Genomic DNA, 18,096 nt, shown 5'->3' on the forward strand with positions numbered 1-18,096 from the left:
GTCCAGTGGTTAGGACTGGGAGCTTTCACTGCTGAGGGCCCAGGGTTCGATCCCTGGTTGGGGAACTAAGGTCCCACAAGCCGCACGGCGCAGCAAAAAAAAAAAAAAAAAAAATGCCAGCCAGGATTTCAAACCTACCCCTCTCGAAGCAACATTGCTTTCAAAGTCTCCAGCAGAGACCTGGGGGCTGGGACAAAAGACCTCATGGTATCACTAAGCTACCTCCGCATTGGAATCTGCAATCCATCCCTCTTGCTGTAGACACCAAGATCCTGCCTGCTCTTGCCTTAGTCTTCATTTCCCAGGCTGGATCTGGGGGCTTTTCCCTTCCCCTCTCTGCTCCCCCATCTCTACCTGCCTCCAGGTCCTGGGGAGAAAGCCAGACATCTCATCTGCCCAGCTCAGTGGGCACTGCGGTCCATCTCATGCCTGTTGGGTTCCACGGCCTCAGGTGGCTCCCCTCACAGAGGAGAATAGAGGAGGGTTTGGAAAAGGCAAAGGGTCAGAAGTGACCAGGCTTTGTTAAAAAGGTCAGAGAATCCAGAGCCAACCAGACCATCTGGTGGCTTCTAACACAAGGCAGGAGGCCAAGGGGCCCAGCCCCTCCCTGGATGGCAGGCGTCAGTGCCCACCCCAAACAGGCCTGGGCCCGTGGCCAGGGTCAGTGGAACGTGTCTGACCTGGACCGGAAGCTGTGCCTCATGAGGCTTGAGTTCGGAGGTAAGGCCTCTGGCACTGGGGAGGGTCCCAGAGGGTCAGGCTCTGAGGGGTAAGGGGACAGCATGGAGGGTCTCAGGTCGGGGGGGGCAGCCCCCATCTCTGCTGTCCCCACACTGGCTGGGTAGTGGACCTCAGCGAGGGTAGTATCCTGGAGGCCAGGCAGTGGTCTGGACAAACAGGGAGAGATGCATGGAGGCCTCTGAGGTGTGCAGGGAGGATCTGGGGTCCAAGCCGAGACTGCTGGGTGGCCTGGGGGACCCAGCCTGGCCTGTAGCAGGTCCATCATGTGTCGAAGCTCCTGGCTAAGCTGAGACACTTCCCGGTTGAGACGGGAGATCTGTTGAAAACACATCAAATTGTCTCCCAGGTGCCATAACAATCACCACCCTCCTAGGTGCACTCCCTTCTACAGTTTACAAAGCTCTTTCATACCTACTCTCTGCTCATGGCCACCCTGAGAAGAAGACAGGACAGGGCTTTTTTTCGTCTAGATGTAAATACCCCAGCCTCTTTCCAAAAAGGATTTGGGACGACAGCTATTGCTACTCCCCGCCACACACACTTTGACAAGATGTAGAAAAAAGTGCTCAAAGAGGCCGCACAGCTGCGAAGTGACAGATGCAGGCTTACTCTCAGGTGATACATCACATGAGCTCAAGTGTCTATTCAGCGTTTTTCAAATTTCAGGGAGTACAGAATCAACTGAAAAACTTGTCAAAATGCCAATCTCTGGGCCCCACCCCAGACATTCCAGATTGGGTGAAGCCCCGGAGTCTGCATTTTAACAGGTTCTCTGGGTACTGCTGGACACCCAAGTTGGGGAACCACTGGTCTAGAAGAACCACAGGCGGAAGCAGGGCTGACCTTGAATCCTGCGGAACCGGGGCTGGCTCCGCCCCCAGCCTCAGGGCCTGCCCCAGCCCAGGTGCGCCCTGTGGGATGCCTGCTGTTTATCAGAACCCAGGCGAGCACTCCCGAGGGCTCAAGGGCTCGACCTGGCTGCTTTGTGGACGCAGCTCTGACATCCCTGAGGGGGAGGCGGAGGCACAGCCTGGGCAAACAGGATCAGGGCTCTTTCTGACCAGGATTCAGACCTGAGGGTCCAGGTCCCCTGGGGTTGAGGGCCTGCTCAGCCTCCCTGGCCTCTGCCCCACTCGTCGGGGGAGGGGGCCGGAAAGGACTGGAGCCTGTGACTTGGTGGGGGGAGGGTCCCTGCAGGAGCAAATCCCATGGCGGTGGAGGGAGGAGAGGCCCTCTTTTCCGGCTGGACCACCTGAGCCAGCTGGAAGGAGGGGAAGTAGCTGTCCCTGAGTACTTACAACGTGCCAGGGACTGGGCCAGGCATGTATGCGCCCTCATCTCATCCTCACAACAACTCTGGGAAGAACGTATTGATTTCCCCATTTTCAGATGAGGAAGTTGAAGTTCAGAGTGATTGTGGGACTTGCCCAAGGTCTCCCAGCTAGTGTGAATATCCAAATTCAGGACTCTGGCTCCAAACCCTTTGAAATGCTCCTATACTAAGCACATCTCTGATCCCAAGGTTGGAGGGGAGGGGCCAGCCCCAACCCACCTCCTGGTTCAGCCTGCAGACCTTTTCCTTCACCTCCTCGGCCTCAGTGGCCACTTCCCGGCTGGGCATGGTCCCTGCAGACGGAGTGGGGAGAAGGGATGCTGGGTGAGTACAGGGAGCTCGAGTCCACAGCCTGGGCTGGGCCCTTCACTGGGCAGGCAGAGGGCAAGGGGAGAGGACGTTCTGGGGTCAGGATGCTGGGAAACCCAAGCTCTTCAGGATGGTTTCGCGGCCCTATCACTTCCCCAGCCCCTCCCCACCCCACCCCACGGAGAAGCATGGAGCTTCTCTTTGGTATCTGTTTTGTTTTTGTTTTTTTTTAGGCCGCACCCGTGTGGCATGCGGGATCTTAGTTCCCTGACCGGGATTGAACCCGTGGCCCCCGCATTGGAAGCGCGGAGTCTTAACCACTGGACTGCCAGGGAAGTCCCTTCTCTTCGGTGTCTGAACACAACTGCTCTCCTGGTAATACCTCTATACCTTTCACCAACCGCCTTGCTCCTCCCCTCAAACTCCTGCCCACCCTTTAAGACCCACCTCTAGTGTCCCCTCCTCTAGGAGGGAGGGTTAGAGGCTCCCTCCTCTCCCACCTCAGAGCCCTGTTCTTTGTCTCGGTCACGGCACTTAGCACCCTGTTCTGGAATCGTTTATCTGAGTACACAGGTGTCTCCCCCACTAGACTGGAAGCTCGCTAAGAGTGTGGACCAGGTCTGGGTCATCTGTGTGTTCCTAGCACAGCACCTGGCAGCTGGTAAGCCCTTACTACATGTGGGATGGATGGATGGATGGCCGACGAATGGGTGACTGTGAGTTGAAGTCCACTGCTGGCCCTTACCTGTAGGAGGCGCCTGTGAGTGAGGCCTAGGGTGCTCAGGCCTCCTGCTGAACCGGAACGTAGGGGCCTCTGCTGTGCTGCCAGAGTCCTCAATGCCATCCACTATCCTGGGACGGAGGCAGTGGTCATCAGTCCCACAGGGAGAGGGTAAGGGCCAGAGCAGAGCAGGCAGAGGGTGAAAGGGGCTGCGGTGCCAGGGAGCTGGGGAGGAGCAGCCGTCAAAGAGGAGTGGGGTTGCAAGCTGTGGTGGATGAGGAAGGGTGGGGTGGGCAGATGGGGAGGAGCACTGGTCAGAATGCTGGGGACGGAGCCCAGAGAAGGTTCTGGAAGCCAGCAGGGGTATAGGGAGGGCAGGGGAGGCTGGCGTCTCACCGGGGACTGAGGTCCGGAGGTCCAAAGGTTCCCAGTGGGGGAATGAGAAGCTGGGGGGGCTTCCAGGCAGCAGAACCCCTGGGGAGGCCATGAGGGGAGGGGCTGTGGCCCCGGCCAGCCAGGGCAGGGGAGGGGGTTGGGGACAAGGAAGGAGAGGAGACAAGGGCTGAGAATGGGGGCAGCTCCTCCCCCAAAAGGCTGACCAGGGAGCCCCGGGGCCGTGCTGGGCTGAGGTTGGGCAGCAGGAGGGACCGCCGGGGCCTGGGACCACCTCCAGGCTCGGCCCCAGCCTCAGCCTCTGTGACGGATAGCTGGGTCTTGTCTGAGGAGGAGCCCAGGCTTTCCGAGCGGGGCTGTGGGCAGAGGGGGCAGCTGATGTCACAGGGCAGTGACCAACAGGCGCCTTCAGTGAGCAGCAGCCTTCACTGGCGGTTGCTGCTCCCCACCCCCTCTCCCTTCACCCTGCAGCACAGCAGCCAAGGAAAGGTGCCCCCCACTCCCGTCTTCTCCCATGCAACCTCAACCCCACCCAGGAAGGGTGCGTTACCTGGGAGAGGCGAGGGGATCGGGAAAAGCGGCAGAGGCCCTGCAGGAACACGGGCGGGGGGGAGGGGGGGCGGGGTTCAGGCTGACTCACACCTCCCCGCTCCCCCGGTGCAGCACCTCCTAGTCCCACCCATCAGTGTCCTGGGGTTTGAGAATGTGGGGCCTTTTTGTGGAATTGAGTCAGAGATACCCCCAACTCCGACTCAGAGAAATCCTGAGTGGCAACATAAGTCTGAAAAGCAGTAAAAGACCAAGGTCTAAGGTGTAAACGACAGACTTGGCCCAGAGCCTAAACCAAAATGTGCCCAGGAAACATTTGGTGAGTGGAGAAGAGGAAGCCCCAGGGGATGAGGCCCAGTCCAGAGAGGGAGGGAATTGATGGAGGAGGAGCACACGAAGTGGGGGGGTGGGTGTCCTTTGAGAAGTCTGGAGTGAGGCGGAAGCGGGGCCAACAGGAGATGGGTCAGCAGAGTTGGAAGTAGACGTGGTGAGAGATGGTCCATGGGGTTGGATAATGGCCAATGGAGTAGGGTCAGTGGGTTGGAAGATGTTAAGCATGGAAGGGGCAATGGAAGGGGGTGGCTGGAGTTGAGAGGTGATGTTTTCAGGGTGGAAGGAATACATGAAGCTCTCTCTGGGGCTGGGGGGTGGTCTACTTTGAAGGAGGCGACCTCGGAGGAGGTGGAGGCCATAGGGAGTCTACATACATTGGTGTCAGAGCCCTGGCGCAGGTTGAAGGTGAGGTCCCGGGGCAGGCCAGCCCTGAAGGCAGCCCCGTACTCAGGATAGAGCCTCAGGACTTCAGCCAGCCCTCGGCTGCTCAGTTGCTGCAGGCCACAGTAGGTCAGTGCCTTCACGTCGGCGCTGGTCTTCAGCACGCAGCTTGGAGCTGACCCAGGCTCCTGCCCTGCCTCAGGGATATCTGCCCCAATCAGGTCTCCTTTTCCTGTGGGTAAGAGACGGGGACAGTCAGCTGGGGCAGAGGGACCAAGAGGATATTAGTGGATATGAGGGATGGTCAATGTGTTTGAAGGATGGCTGAAGGGGGGGGTCAATCGATGGGACTGGCGGAAATAATGGAGTCGGCAGAAGGTCAGTGGAGAATGACTGGTGAAGTTGGGAGACAGTCAATTGGGGATGTCAGTAAAGGTAGAGAAATGATCGATGGAATTGGATGATCAATAAAGAATGGCCAGGGACTTCCCTGGTGGTCCAGTGGTAAAGAATCCGCCTTGCAATGCAGGGGACATGGGTTCGATCCCTGGTCAGGGAACTAAGATCCCACATGCCACGGGGCAACTAAGCCTGCATGCCACAACTACTGAGCTCACACGCCTCAACTAGAGCCTGCATGCTGCAAACTATAGAGCCCATGCGCCACAACTACAGAAGAGAAAACCCACACACCACAGCTAGAGAGAAGCCTGCGCGCTGCAACGAAAGATCCCACAGGCCTCAATGAAGATCCCACATGCTGCAACTAAGACCCGACGCAGCCAAAAATAAATTAAATAAATAAATAGTAAATTAATTTTTAAAAATAAATAAATGAAAATAAAAAAAATAAAGAATGGCCAGAAGGGTCAGTTAAAGGGTAGAGGTCAATGGAGTTGAGGGTCGATGGAAAAGGGTCAGTGGAGTTGGGAGATGGTGCAATGGGAAAGGATCGATTGACTTGGGGGACAGTCACTGGGGAAGGGTTGATGGGTTCAGGGATGGCCAGTGGGATTAGGGGAGAGCCCAAGGGGTATGGTCTAAAGGGGATGGTGGTAGGGAGCCGGGACCAAGAGAGAGTACCCAGTCCCTAGATTCCTGGCCACTCCCAAGGCCTCTGGGCGAAGGTTTTGGGGTAGGTAGAGGGTGGTGGTGGGATCCTCACCCAGGATGGCCAGCACCATGTTGTCCCGGAGCACCTCCAGTGAGCCGGAGCAGACATAGTAGTGCGCCTGCAGGGCGTCCCCGCGGCGCAACAGGTACTCGCCCGGAGCGCAGAACGAGGTCTTGATGTGCAGGGAGAGGGCCCGCAGGCAGCCCCTGCTCGCTGCTCCAAACAGTGGCAGCTGCAGGATCTCCCGATTCAGGTGCATAGCAATGTCAGCTCTCAGCTCGTCTGGGAAGTCACGCAGTAACTGCATAAGGGGCATAAGTATTTCTGGCCATCCCCCTGAAGCTGCTACTTGAGCTCTACAGATGTGCTGAGCTGTCTCCAAGGACAGAGCTCAAGTTACCCATTTCTGACCTTCAGGAAGACTTCTGTGTGTCTCACCTCAATTTGACTTGTGTGTGGACCTCCCAACCCAAGTCCCGGGGCAGAGACTAGGTCTTCTCCTGTCTGTCCATTGCTCACGGCTACACACACTGGTCACGCACACATCCTGGTTACTCAACCCCACGTATGCAAGGACCATCCCTGGTGGATCAGCCTTCAACTGGAAGTCAGGAGACTAGAAATCAGCTCTGCATAAATCCCTGTGGACTTTGGGCAATCCATTTCCTCTCTCTGGGCCTCAGTATCCCCATCTGTAAAACGCAGGGTTACACTAGACCTTGAATTTTACCACTGACCTCCCAGGGGCCAAACTTAATGTTCATGGTTCGGTTCCATCCTCGTCTTATGGAGCCCCTCGGCCACTCTGGCTTGCTTACCTCTCCCTCTTGTCCCCCTTTCTTCCCCAGGCTCTTCCTCAGCTATCTTCTCACTGTCCACACTCTCCCTGTATCATGGCAACCAGCCAGGACTTCTACCTCCCTGTGAGCCCAGAGCCCTATCTCTGGGTCCAGACCTGTATTTTCAACTACCCACGGGGCAACCTCCACCTGGATCCCCCTAGGCACCACACCCTCATCATGGCCCAACCCTGGACTCTCACTTTCACCCCTAAGTCCAATCTTCCTCCTGTAATGCCTCCATCCCACCCTTGGCCAAAACCAGAAACCTGGGAATCACTTTGAGCTCCTTTCCTGCAACCAGCGCATCACTAAGTCCCAAGGCTCCTGCTCTCAGAAATACCTCCTGGGGCTTCCCTGGTGGCGCAGTGGTTGAGAATCTGCCTGCCAATGCAGGGGACACAGGTTTGAGCCCTGGTCTGGGAAGATCCCACATGCCGCGGAGCAACTGGGCCCGTGAGCCACAACTACTGAGCCTGCGCGTCTGGAGCCTGTGCTCCGCAACAAGAGAGGCCGCGACAGTAAGAGGCCCGCGCACCGCGATGAAGAGTGGCCCCTGCTCGCCGCAACTAGAGAAAGCCCTCGCACAGAAATGAAGACCCAACGCAGCCAAAAATAAATAAATAAATAAATAATTAAAAAAAAAAAAAGAAAATAAACTTGTTTAAAAAAAAAAAAAAAAAAAGAAATACCTCCTGGATCTGCAGGCCACTCCCCAGCCTAAAAATGTGGCAGGATAAAATCTACATCCAAGGCCATCCATGAGCTGGGCCTGCCCACCTCCCCAGCCTGGTCTCTTCACTCCTCTGTCCCTCATCCCTCCACAGCGCTCACACACCCCTTCCTGAAGGCTCACTGAACTACTTCCAGTTCCCTGAACTCACCCTGCTCTTTTGCGTCAGTATTTCCAGACCTGTGCTCCTAATGCTCTTTCTGCCTGGAATGGCCTTCTGGCCCCAGGCCAATTTTCTTCTTGTCCTTCACGATGTCCCCTCTTCTGCGACACCTTCCCTGCCTCCTCTAGGCCCAGACACAGTGAGGGCCCCACTGCACCAACTCCCTCCAGTACAGTCCCATTCACAGCTTAACTATTTGTTTACCCGTCTGCCTCCCTCACCAGACTGGTGCCTTCCTGAGGGCAAGGGCTGGGGGTAATCGTTCCCCAACCCCCTGTGTCCAGCAGAGACTGGCCGGAAGCAGGTGCTCGAAAATGGTGGCTGAAGGGAGCATGGCATTAGCCATGTGTAAAGGAAAAGCGATGTGGATTCCGGTGGGTGCGTGTGCCCTTGTGAACAGCACCTCGTCTCCCCGCACCCCATTTGCCTCCAGCCCAAACGCTGAGAGGCAGCGACCCCTTTCCCACTGCACCTCCGCGCGCCGGGTACCACCGGGAGTCCCGCGCGCTACCTCGTTGGCGTCGATGCCGCTGTTGACTGTCCACGTGGTCTGGAAGTACTCGAGCATGCGCTGCTTGAGCGGCCGGGGCAGGCGGTGCACACGGATGAAGTCCTTGAGCTCCTTCATGCGGCTGTGGTAGAGGGAGCGGCGCGAGTACATGCGCTGGATGATGGCCGTCACGTTGCCGAACACCACTGCGTGCATCAGCGCTGCGGCGCACAGCGGGCAGTCAGGGGCGGCCACCCCTCCGGCCTCCTCCCCCCGCAACGCCCCCTGCCCTGGATGGGTCTCTGGATTCCCGGGGGAGGGGCAGGTGAACCAGTGGGCTCCTGCGTGCCTAGGTGCTGGGTTGGGGCGGGGAATAGAGGGTGGTCCTGAGAGGGGTCAGACTCGATGCTCCTCTCATGCCCGCCCGCCCCATGAAGTCATGAACTTAGGCTTCCCATTCCTTTTGCAAGAGACCCTCCTGTTTGTGGCATCATCCCCCCAGGGCCGGCACGTAGCAGGTGCTGAGCAAACACCTATGAATAAACGCACGAGTGTCTGGTCGTGGGTGGACACCTTGCCTTCCCTGGGCCTCAGTTTCCCCACCCGCATGCTGGGCTTAGCAGGGCCACCCCGGGGGCTTGGCAGGCCCAGCCTCACCGCCTATGAGCATCGTGCAGATGGAGAAGATCTTCTCGGCGTCAGTGTTGGCGCACACGTTGCCGAAGCCCACGCTCGTGAGGCTGCTCAGCGTGAAGTAGAGTGCAGCGATGTAGGCGCTGCGCCGCGACGGGCCACCCGCAGAGCCGTTGACATAGGGCACCTCCAGCCGCTTGCCCAGCTCGTGCAACCAGCCTAGGGGGTGGAGGGATGCAAGGAGCCCCGGCTGCGCGAGCAGTGGAGAATGGGGTTTCCTTGAGCTGCCTTCACTTGACCTTGGTCGAGTATTCACAGAGACGAGGGGAGGTTTGCACAGGAAATGTGAGGAGCAGCCCGTGCCCGGGCCTCCCCACGGTGAAGTGGTTACCGTTGCAGTTCAAGGCTACCAACTCCCTACACGGCTGACTGTTGAGGGGCCCCTTCCAGTCCCTAATAGTTTAAGTGCTTCCTGTGTACAGCGTGCTGGGACTTGACCCAAACATGCTCCCTGAGCTGGTGGAACTTACAGTCTGGAGGGGAAAGACATGAAATAAATCATTACAGGTGGAAAGCAGCTACTAAAAAGGAAGTATGTCTTCGGAATCATAATGGGTTAGGGAGAGCCAACCCAGTTTGGTGGGGGGTATGGTTCCTGAAGGGCTCCCTTAAGACGGAGCATTTTGGTGGAGACCACAAGGATAGAAAAGTCACTTAGGAAGAAGGGAGGGAAGACAAAAGGTAGAGGATTCCAGAGAGGAAAACACGTTCAAGGCCCAAAGTGAGAAAGCGGTACATCCTGGGTGCTGGAGGGAGGCCAGGGTGGCAGCAGCACAGGGGGCCTGGGAGGAAGGGGAGTCAGGTAGGGGTAGAGAGGGCTGCAGGACCACGTACGGTGTGGACTGAGTGTGGACTTTATTTTGAGGGCGGTGGGGAACCACCAAATGAGTTCCGTCAGGGGTCTCTGCCCAAAACACCTTCCCCACCTTCAGAGTGTTTCCCGTACTGTATTTTGATTGCCTGTCACCGGCCTTGCTCCCCTGCTATGCTGTGAGTCCCCCCAAGGCAGAGCCCATGGCTTCAAATCAGCATTCCCAAGCCTGATCCGGCAAGGAGCTCATGCATGTTTATCGGATGAGTGGAGGAATGTGGGGTAGGGGTGGGGGTCCTGGTGGAGGTGTCAGCTTGGGGGCCTGCGTGGACAGGGCAGGTGGAGGGGCGGTCAGTGAAAGCCTGGGGTCAATGGCTCACCGATGTCCCAGAGCAGCGGGTCGTTGGCCTGCATCTCCCGGCGCCCGATGACATACCAGACGCAGGCCATCCAGTGGGCAAGGAGCGCAAAGATGGACATGAGCAGCGTGAGAACCACGGCGCTGCACTGCGAGTACCGCTCCAGCTTCTGCAGCAGCCGTAGCAGCCGCAGCAGCCTCACTGTCTTCAGCAGGTGCACCAGCGACGTCTGCGGGAGTGAGGGCGGTGGGGGAGACTGTCAGCAGGCCCCCCACGTCCCTTGCCAGCGCCTTGCCACCAGATGCCCCGGAGCTAGGGGAAGCTGCCCCAGGAAAAGTATCCTTGCTGTGCTGAGAAGGTGAGCAGGAAATGCAGGGGGGAGAGGATAACACTGAAACTAATGATGGCTAACAGTAAGCATTACGTGTGTCAGGCACTGGGCTAAGTATTTGTAATGCTCATTTAAAAAGTATGCCTTCAGTCCAATTACCATCATCATTCCCAGTGTGCAGAGGAGTAAACTAAGGTTCAGAGAGGCTACTGACTTGCTCAAGGTCACAGATCAAGGAAATGATGGAGCTGGGACTCAAATCTGAGATGACACCAAAGTCCGTTTTGTGCTCTACTGCTTCTTAGCATCTCAGCTGGTGAAAGGGCAAGTCTGGGTCAGAGGCGGGGCAACAGACAGAAATTTCTCTGGCCCTTGCTCAAAGTCCCCAGTGTCCTAGGTACAATCAGCTGTGGACAGGGGAAGGTTTAGGGACCTCGCCCCTTGTGGGTCAGCTGCAGATGAGAGGGTCACACCGAAATGCTGAGGGAAGGAGAGCAGGGATGAGGGTGCTTGGGCTGTGAGGTCTCAGCCCTTGTGGGGTTCAGTGACGGTTGATGGAGCCAGTGGCACCTAGGAAGGGTCCTGTAAACGTTAGCTAACGTTACCACTCTGACTGTTTTCGTTGTGCTTTGATTAGCCTTCCAGTCTTAGATGATGAGCAGGTGGGGGCTTATCTTCTTGCTACTCTGGGTGGGGCAGCTTGGAGGCTAGGGCTGGGGGCTCTGGGGCAGCGTCTGGGGATCTCGGTATGAAGGCCCTTCACTGTCCTTTCAGGGGCCTCCAGCAGCATCCCCCATAGCCCTGGCCCTACACAGCTCCTGAGTCACTGCCTGCCATTTTCTCTAATTTTAGGCAAGGGAGTTGGAGAGGAGGTGGCTTTGATTCCCCCACATGGACACTCTCCAGGGCTTAACGCCTGCCCCCAGCTTCCAGAGCTCCTGACTCCAACCTTGAGTTCTTCAAGGCTTCCCTTTGTCACCTGCCCCTGGGCCCCGCTCCCTTGGGGCCCTCCTCTCATTCTCCTTGGACCAGAATGTCTCAGGCCTGGCCGCTTCAAGCCCACAGCTCTGCCGGTGCCTACTTATCCTCCATCTTTGCTCTGCCTCGCTCCAGCCCCACATTGCTCCTCCTCTCCCCTCATGCCAGGCCATCCGCTCAGGTACCCTGGTTTCCCAGGAAGCAGGGTAGCGTGTTGGAAAGAATACCAGACCAGGAGTCTAGAGACCTGGTTCCAGTCTCCTGCCTGCCACTGCTAGCTGTGTGACCTTCAACAAGCCACTCAACCTCTCTGAGCCTCTGCATCTGCCTCTGAGAAAGAGAGAAACGAGAATCTGCCCTGAAGGGTTACTGTGAGGTTCATATGTGATGATGTGTGAAAGAACTTAGTAAACTGTAAAGTGGTCCTGAAAGTACCAGAGGAGGGGGGACTGCCTGGTGGGCACAAAAACCGGGGGCGGGGGGTGCACTCAGGGGAGGGGTGGGGAGCCCTGCTTGGAATGGCTGGAGCCTCAGGGCAGACACACCTACATGCACGTGTGTGGGAGCGTGCACACACGTGTACACAGCCAGGAGAAGAGGCCCACAGCCCGTTGGCGGCTAGTTAAATCCGGCTGCGTGTAGGTGGTTTCCCGCTATAGCTGAGGGTGGCAGGGAGAGGAGCACACAGGGAAACTGCTCCCCACCTCCCCACTCAGCAACCAAGGGGGTCTGGGGACACGGGGTGGGACTCCCTCTCCCTGGGCCAGAGAAGACCTAGTATCTGCCAGCTGGGTTCAGAGCTGACCACCTAGGGCGCCTCCAGGCAGTCCCCAGGGAGCTGAGAGGATGCAGGTCCTGGGACTCTCCGCCTCCAAATCCGCCCCGCAGCCTCTACCTCCCTGTCTTGGTTTACTATGCTCCCCCCAGATGCTCCCTCTTCTTGTCTCCTGCCCGCCAGGTCCTAGTCTGTCTAAGGTCTAGCTCTGCTCTCACCTGCTCCCACAGGAACCCTTCCCAGACCACCCTAGCCTCTGCCCAACTGCCATGCTTTGGCTTCCTAGGCACTGGCCAGATTTCAGCTCATTTTTGCAGGAGCCCACGTTCCAGCCTGGAACTCCAAGGTCGGCTAGCTCCGTGCCCAGCCCCCACGCAGCAATACCTTCGTCCCATCTTGCACTCCATTCAACTCTTCTGTTCCTGCTGTCCCCACCAGCTTAGCTACCGAGAGGCTGAATTCTTATCACTTTTCTCCACAGTGACCATGCCACACACAGTGCTTTGCAGACAGCTAAATGCTCATCCTTTGTTTGTTAAATAGAAATGTGAAAAGTGCCACTCATTTGGCTTCAGACCAATGCCGCCTTGGTAGCCCTACTTAGCTTTTCATTTGTCTCAGCTTCCCTCAGAGATTGTGAGCTGAGCTCCCCAAGAGCACAGACCCTCTCGGACCCTTCTCAGCTTCTAGCGCTGGGCTCTGCCCATCACAGATGCCTGACAAATATTCGCAGATGACTGAGTCTGGGACTGAGGTGGGTCCCTTAATGGGAGATGCTGTGCTGAAGTTGGGCAGCTAGGCTGCAAGGTGGGACAGGGATCACTTACCACGGTGATGTTGAAGACGTAAAGCAGGTCAAAAGGCAGAGCAGCAATAAGGTCAACAAAGAACCAGGTGGCCAGATAGTGGAGGCCAATGGAACGAGGAGCAGAGACCACTTGGCCGGACTGGGACACATAGGTGGTGCGGAAGTTCAGGATGATATCTGGGGGTGCAATACGCTGTTACTAGGGGGCCTTGGCCAAGGGCAAGAGACTCAGAATGGAGTTGGACGCAGGAATGGGGACGATGCATTGGGCTTCAGGCTGGTCCTTAGGGAGGAGAGGTCTAAAGGCGGAAGTCTCCAGGGGTCAGGGGTCAGGGCTCACGGACCATGAGGACTAAAAGACCCAGAAATGGGTAGGCTCTGACTGCCTGGGTCCTGCAGGCCCAGGATGGAGCGAGGCTTGGATGAGTGGGTCCCTCCAGCCCACCAGCCAGGGTACGTGGGGCAGAGCGTCTAACCGAGGATGAAGAGCATCTCCACGGCAATGTCGCTGACAAGGGTGTGTCGGGAAGTGATGGGGGTGTCGTCATCATCCGAGAAGCAGACATTGTAAGGGACGGTGACCGCAACGTAGAAGGTGGCGAGGAGGATGAGGCCGTCCCAGATGGCCTTGGGCACGCTGTAGTGGAGGAGGAGGCAGCGGGACCCCCCCACGGAGGCCACCTTGTATTCGGGCACTGATGGCTTTGGCTCAAACACGTTCTAAGGGGAGAGGGGTGGCGGTTGGGGACACTTGGGGGAAAGAGGAGCCAAGGCTGGGGAGAGGGAGAGGTAAGGAATGGGGAAGGGAGAGTGGGCACTGCAGGCGTGACCACGAGAGGAGGTAGAACGTGCAGGAGAGGGGGTCGGGGCTGGCACCTGACACTTCCTTCCTCTGCCAACTTACTGCTCAAGCCCCCTTTTGTATCAGTCATGTTTTTTTTGGGGGGGCAGGTATTTCTAAGGATTGACCTTCACCCTGCTTAAGAAGGTGATTATGACAAATCAGGCACAAGCCCTGGCTTGAGAGGTCACTAGCTTCTCCTTCAAGTTCCTCTTGGGTTCTAGGGGTGCAGCGGAGGATGAGTATACCCCAGGGATGAGGGGAGGATGGCATGGTGCACCCCATTCGCTGTAGCCATAACACACTGCACAGACGGTTAGAGACCCATGGCTTCATCAGGGTCTTAGGAGTGGTACACAGGGCTAGATGCCAGGCCCCCAGTGGGGGTTTTCTCCCTGGAACCACAGTTAGTGATTTCGTACCCCCACCTTGTGACATCATCAGAGCAGGGTAATGGCAATCACAAGGAAGCAAGGGAGATGGGGATGGAAGGAGACGTGAAGGAACATGGGATAGAGCAGAGAGCCATACATGAGAAATGGGCGGACAGAGGAAAAAGCCTCTGAAGGGAGATCAGACAGACAGAGAAACAGGGACACAGTAACAAGGGTGCCTCAGAAACACGGCTGGAAGATGCTGGGGTGGAGATAGGACTCACATTGGTTTTCATGCCTCCCTGGCCCCGGCGGCCAAAGTGGCCAGTCAGTCGGTGTAGGACAGTATGGCTCTGCCTCCTGGTGGATCGAAGTCTCGAGCTGGCTCCCCTCCTGCCAAGGGAGTTTTCTGTTGGGAAGAAGGGTACGGAGATAAGTGGGGGCACATCCCATGAGGCTGAGTAGGGACAGGTCTTCTGTGACCTTGGACAAGGACTTCTGAGTATTCATGCCTTCTCCCCAGTCTTGCAGTTACCATGACTACTGTCGCTGTGGCCTCCTGGGGGGCCAAGTCCTGGGCCTCCACTCTGAGTGATGTCCTTGAAGGAAAAGAGGAAAAGTACAACCTCCCCCATCTCATTCTTGATGGGCATCATGTCCAGGAGGCACCAAAAGGCTGAGCCTGTAGGTGTGGAGAGATGGAGGGAGAGGGTGAGCAGCCCATGGCATCTCTTTCTCTTTCATCCCCCTTGGTTCCTGGGCATAGTCAAAGGGCTTGGCCAAGTTTTAGTGCTGGAAAGAAGCCCAGAGATTATGTCAGCTAACTCCTTCACCTTCCTGATGGGAGAACCACGGCCCAGAGAGGGTCAGGGATGCACTCAGTGTCACACAGTCAGCTTGTGGCAGTGTGGGGACCAGCACCCAGGCTTCCACTGTGCCAAGTGGACTGTGGCTAAGGCCTGTGGTCTGGGCAGGACTGCAGGGCAGGCCAGGCCCCCTCACCATCCTTTCGGTAGAAGCAGATTTCAGCCCGGTGCTCCTGATGGCCCTCCAGGGCCTTGTGCAGCCTCTGCAGGGCTGGCTCACTGGTCTCTGGACCGTAGAGGAAACGGCAGTTGCAGGTTTTCTGCATGACCTCAGTGCGGCCGTAGCCTGTGAGCTCACAGAAGCCGTCGGAGCAGTAGACAATGGGAAAGCCCCGTGGGCCCTGTGTGTTGGCCAGCAGGAAGTTGCTGTCTGTGGGAAGAAGAGGTCAAGGTCAGGTCAAGGCCAGGAGGAGAGCTCAGCTTCCAGGTGGGCCATACCTCCCCCAAGCTGTGGTCAGAGATCCCAGAGCCAGAAGCTTCCCAGGCTCCCATGTGATTCCTGGATCCCCTTTGGGATATTCTGAAATGAGAGTAAGAAGAGATAGAGCAAAAGGACAGGGACTTAAGGGTGGGAGAATTGGGAGAGGGACTACTAGGGGGTTGGAAAAGGAACCCCGAGAGGTCATGAGGTTCATCCTCCTGCCTTCAAGCTGGTGAGCTGTCACTGTAGGAGGCAGCACAGCATGGTAAGGGCATGGGCTCCAGCACCCACCTCTGCCACTTACTGGCTGTGTAACCTTGGGCAAGTTAATGAACTCTTCTGTGCCTCAGCTTCCTTATCTGAAAGGTGGGGGATAATATGTCTTCCTTGCATGGTTGGTGTGGGAGTTACATGAGTTACCTGGGAAGAACAAATCCTGGCACATAGTAAGTGTTACACTGAGAAGGTGAAATGATGTCCTGCATTCGCCCAGCTTTCAAAGTACATCCATAGCCACTATCCTATCATCCTATTAGAGAGTGAACAGGGCAGAGATTCTGGTGATATCATGCCCATTTTATTGATAGGAAATCCAAAGGCAGAGATTATCCAAACTCACAAATCTCCTTTGTTGGGAGAGGAAGACAGTGATGGGTAGCATCCTTATTCCCTGCCTTTCAGGAAAGGTCCTCTTTTTAGCATCCTTTAGCTAATTTCAGAGGGTCTGTCCCAGTGCTCAAAGTCTGACAGGCTTGAGCAATGAAGGTGTGGCTCCAGCAACCCCAGCAACAGAACCTGAGCTGGCTCCCTCCAGCTCCAATGGGCGGGAGGCCTCAGGGGGGCTCTGTGGGCCATCTAGGGACAGTCTCAGCTGAGGGAAGGGATCTGAGACACAACCAGTCCTGGGGCGCTAGGAGGGGTGAGTGTCTGGGGGTGGAGCGGCTGATGGGGATACTGCAGGTGCCTGGGAGGCGCTGGGCCCTGGGCAAGCAGCCTCCTTCTTCCATCCCAGGCCCGTTGCCTGGGTGATGGGCGCTATGGAAACAAGGGAGGTGTGTGTGGGGGCGGGGTGGGGAGGCGGGTAGGGCCCCGGCGGCTCGGTTTCCGCCCTCAGGTACCGCTCCCCCAATCCCAGCCAGGGTGTCCCAAGGTGGGCAAGGGGAGATCTCTCAGTACCAAAGTAGGAAAAGGGAACGGCGGGAGAAGAGGCGGGTAAGGAGGATTGTGGCTGTCCAAGGTGCTGAATCTGGAACCCAAGCTGGGATGGGGGTGGTAAGCAGTTCCCTGTGTCACACAGACCGCCCCCCTCTTCCTGCCTCACCTCCCTCAGACACAGAAGCTCTACGACTCGGGGGCGCGTGACCTCAATCCAAGCTAGGTCCTGCCGAAGTCTGATCTTTTCTCTCTCTTTTTCTTCTGAGGGAAGTGGATGCTGGAGTCGTCTGGGAGTAGACCCCAGAGCGTCTGCACATTTCGCCCCACCTCCGCGTCTTGGATACCCCCTCACACGCCTCCAGCAGAGCTCAGCCCGAGAGTGGGCGGCTCCCAAGGACTCTTCTCCGCTTTGCCGCACAAAGAGCCTTTCCTGCTTCCAGTCACACAACCCCAACCTTGGCCCCCCACACACTCTTGGTCCTCGCCCGCCTCCCCTCCCAGGGCGCTCCCAGTCCTGTTCCTTTACCGCGGCTTGGCTTTGGGAGTTCCTAGACCCTCAACTCCACTCTCTCTCCTCCCCTCGGGTCTCTCTCACCATATCCAGGAGACCCGCGCCAGCGCCGAAGGAGACTTGACCCCTAGCTCGAACCCCCAGCCTCAGCCTCCGGCCCACTCACGCGTGCGGTCGAAGCGGGTGGCGATGGTGTCCAGGAAGGTGTTCTGCGGGGCCAGTAACCCCTTCATGACCGGCATGGCCTCGGGGCGCGGGCTCGAGGCGCGGCGCTGGGGGGCGTTCAGCGCGGCCGGGCCGGAGGGGGCGCGCTGCCGGCGAGGCCGGGGCGCCCCATTCGCCCGCCTGCCTCCTCCCCTCCCTCTCGGCGCCGCCGCCGCCTCTCTGCTCCGAATCCAGCGGCTCTCCGCTCGTCTCGGCACCGCCTCGGTCCCCCCCACCTCCCGACGGGCCAGGTTCTTTCCCCCGGGCTCGGCCCGCGCCCGCCACGTGGCCCCGCACGGGGAGGGGCCACCAGAGGCACCCTCACCCCTCTCTGCTGCTCTCCTCCGGGTGAGGAGCGGCCCACGCGTGTCTCTCCCGCAGAGAATTCGGGACACGCCCACCCAGAGCTGAGGCTCCAAGAGGTGGGGCAGGGCTTGAATGACAGACACGCCCACCTTCCAGGGTGGCCACGCCCCCACGCGTGTTTCCCTGGCTGCTCCTTGTGTCTCCGCCCCTCGGTTTTCCTCGCGCACCGCCCACCCTGGGAATCTTGTTTGGTTCACAGCGCCGCCTGCTGGAGTTGGGGTATTTCGCAGCACCCCCAGCTCCCTGAGCTCCAGTGTGAGACAGCAAGTGTTAAAGAGGCTAGTTTTGCCGGTGGAGGATCTATGCGAAGGCAGGAAACTCAAATTCTAGAATGCACTACTTAACCCTCACCTGTGCCTCAGTTTGCGTAGGGCACCCTGGCGAACTCTGCCTCTAAGCTCAGCAGTGTGGATGAAAAGAGCTTTGGAGTCCACCGGGTAGAAATCCCAGCTCTGCCACTTACTTACTGTGTGACTTAGCCTCTCACTTTCATCTGTAAAATGC

At 57.6% G+C, this 18,096-nt stretch overlaps 1 protein-coding gene across 1 annotated transcript; it reads right to left on the bottom strand.

Annotated features, from left to right (window-relative positions):
• Positions 1 to 404: 404 nt before the first annotated feature.
• On the bottom strand, positions 405 to 17,911 carry KCNH4 (potassium voltage-gated channel subfamily H member 4). The gene is made up of 16 exons (XM_082440579.1): positions 17,189 to 17,911; positions 15,072 to 15,305; positions 14,605 to 14,751; positions 14,354 to 14,478; positions 13,331 to 13,574; positions 12,874 to 13,031; positions 9,984 to 10,191; positions 8,757 to 8,951; positions 8,121 to 8,320; positions 5,926 to 6,175; positions 4,754 to 4,992; positions 4,048 to 4,086; positions 3,501 to 3,853; positions 3,129 to 3,235; positions 2,294 to 2,367; positions 405 to 1,057 (listed from the first exon to the last, which is right to left on the bottom strand). Exons 1-16 carry the CDS (start codon positions 17,262 to 17,264, stop codon positions 662 to 664), a joined length of 3,045 nt encoding a protein of 1,014 aa, XP_082296705.1. The 5' UTR covers positions 17,265 to 17,911; the 3' UTR covers positions 405 to 661.
• Positions 17,912 to 18,096: the final 185 nt, after the last annotated feature.

Source organism: Balaenoptera physalus (genome assembly GCF_965194825.1).
Source record: "Balaenoptera physalus genome assembly, chromosome: 20".
In the NCBI taxonomy this organism is placed as follows: Eukaryota; Metazoa; Chordata; class Mammalia; order Artiodactyla; family Balaenopteridae; genus Balaenoptera; species Balaenoptera physalus.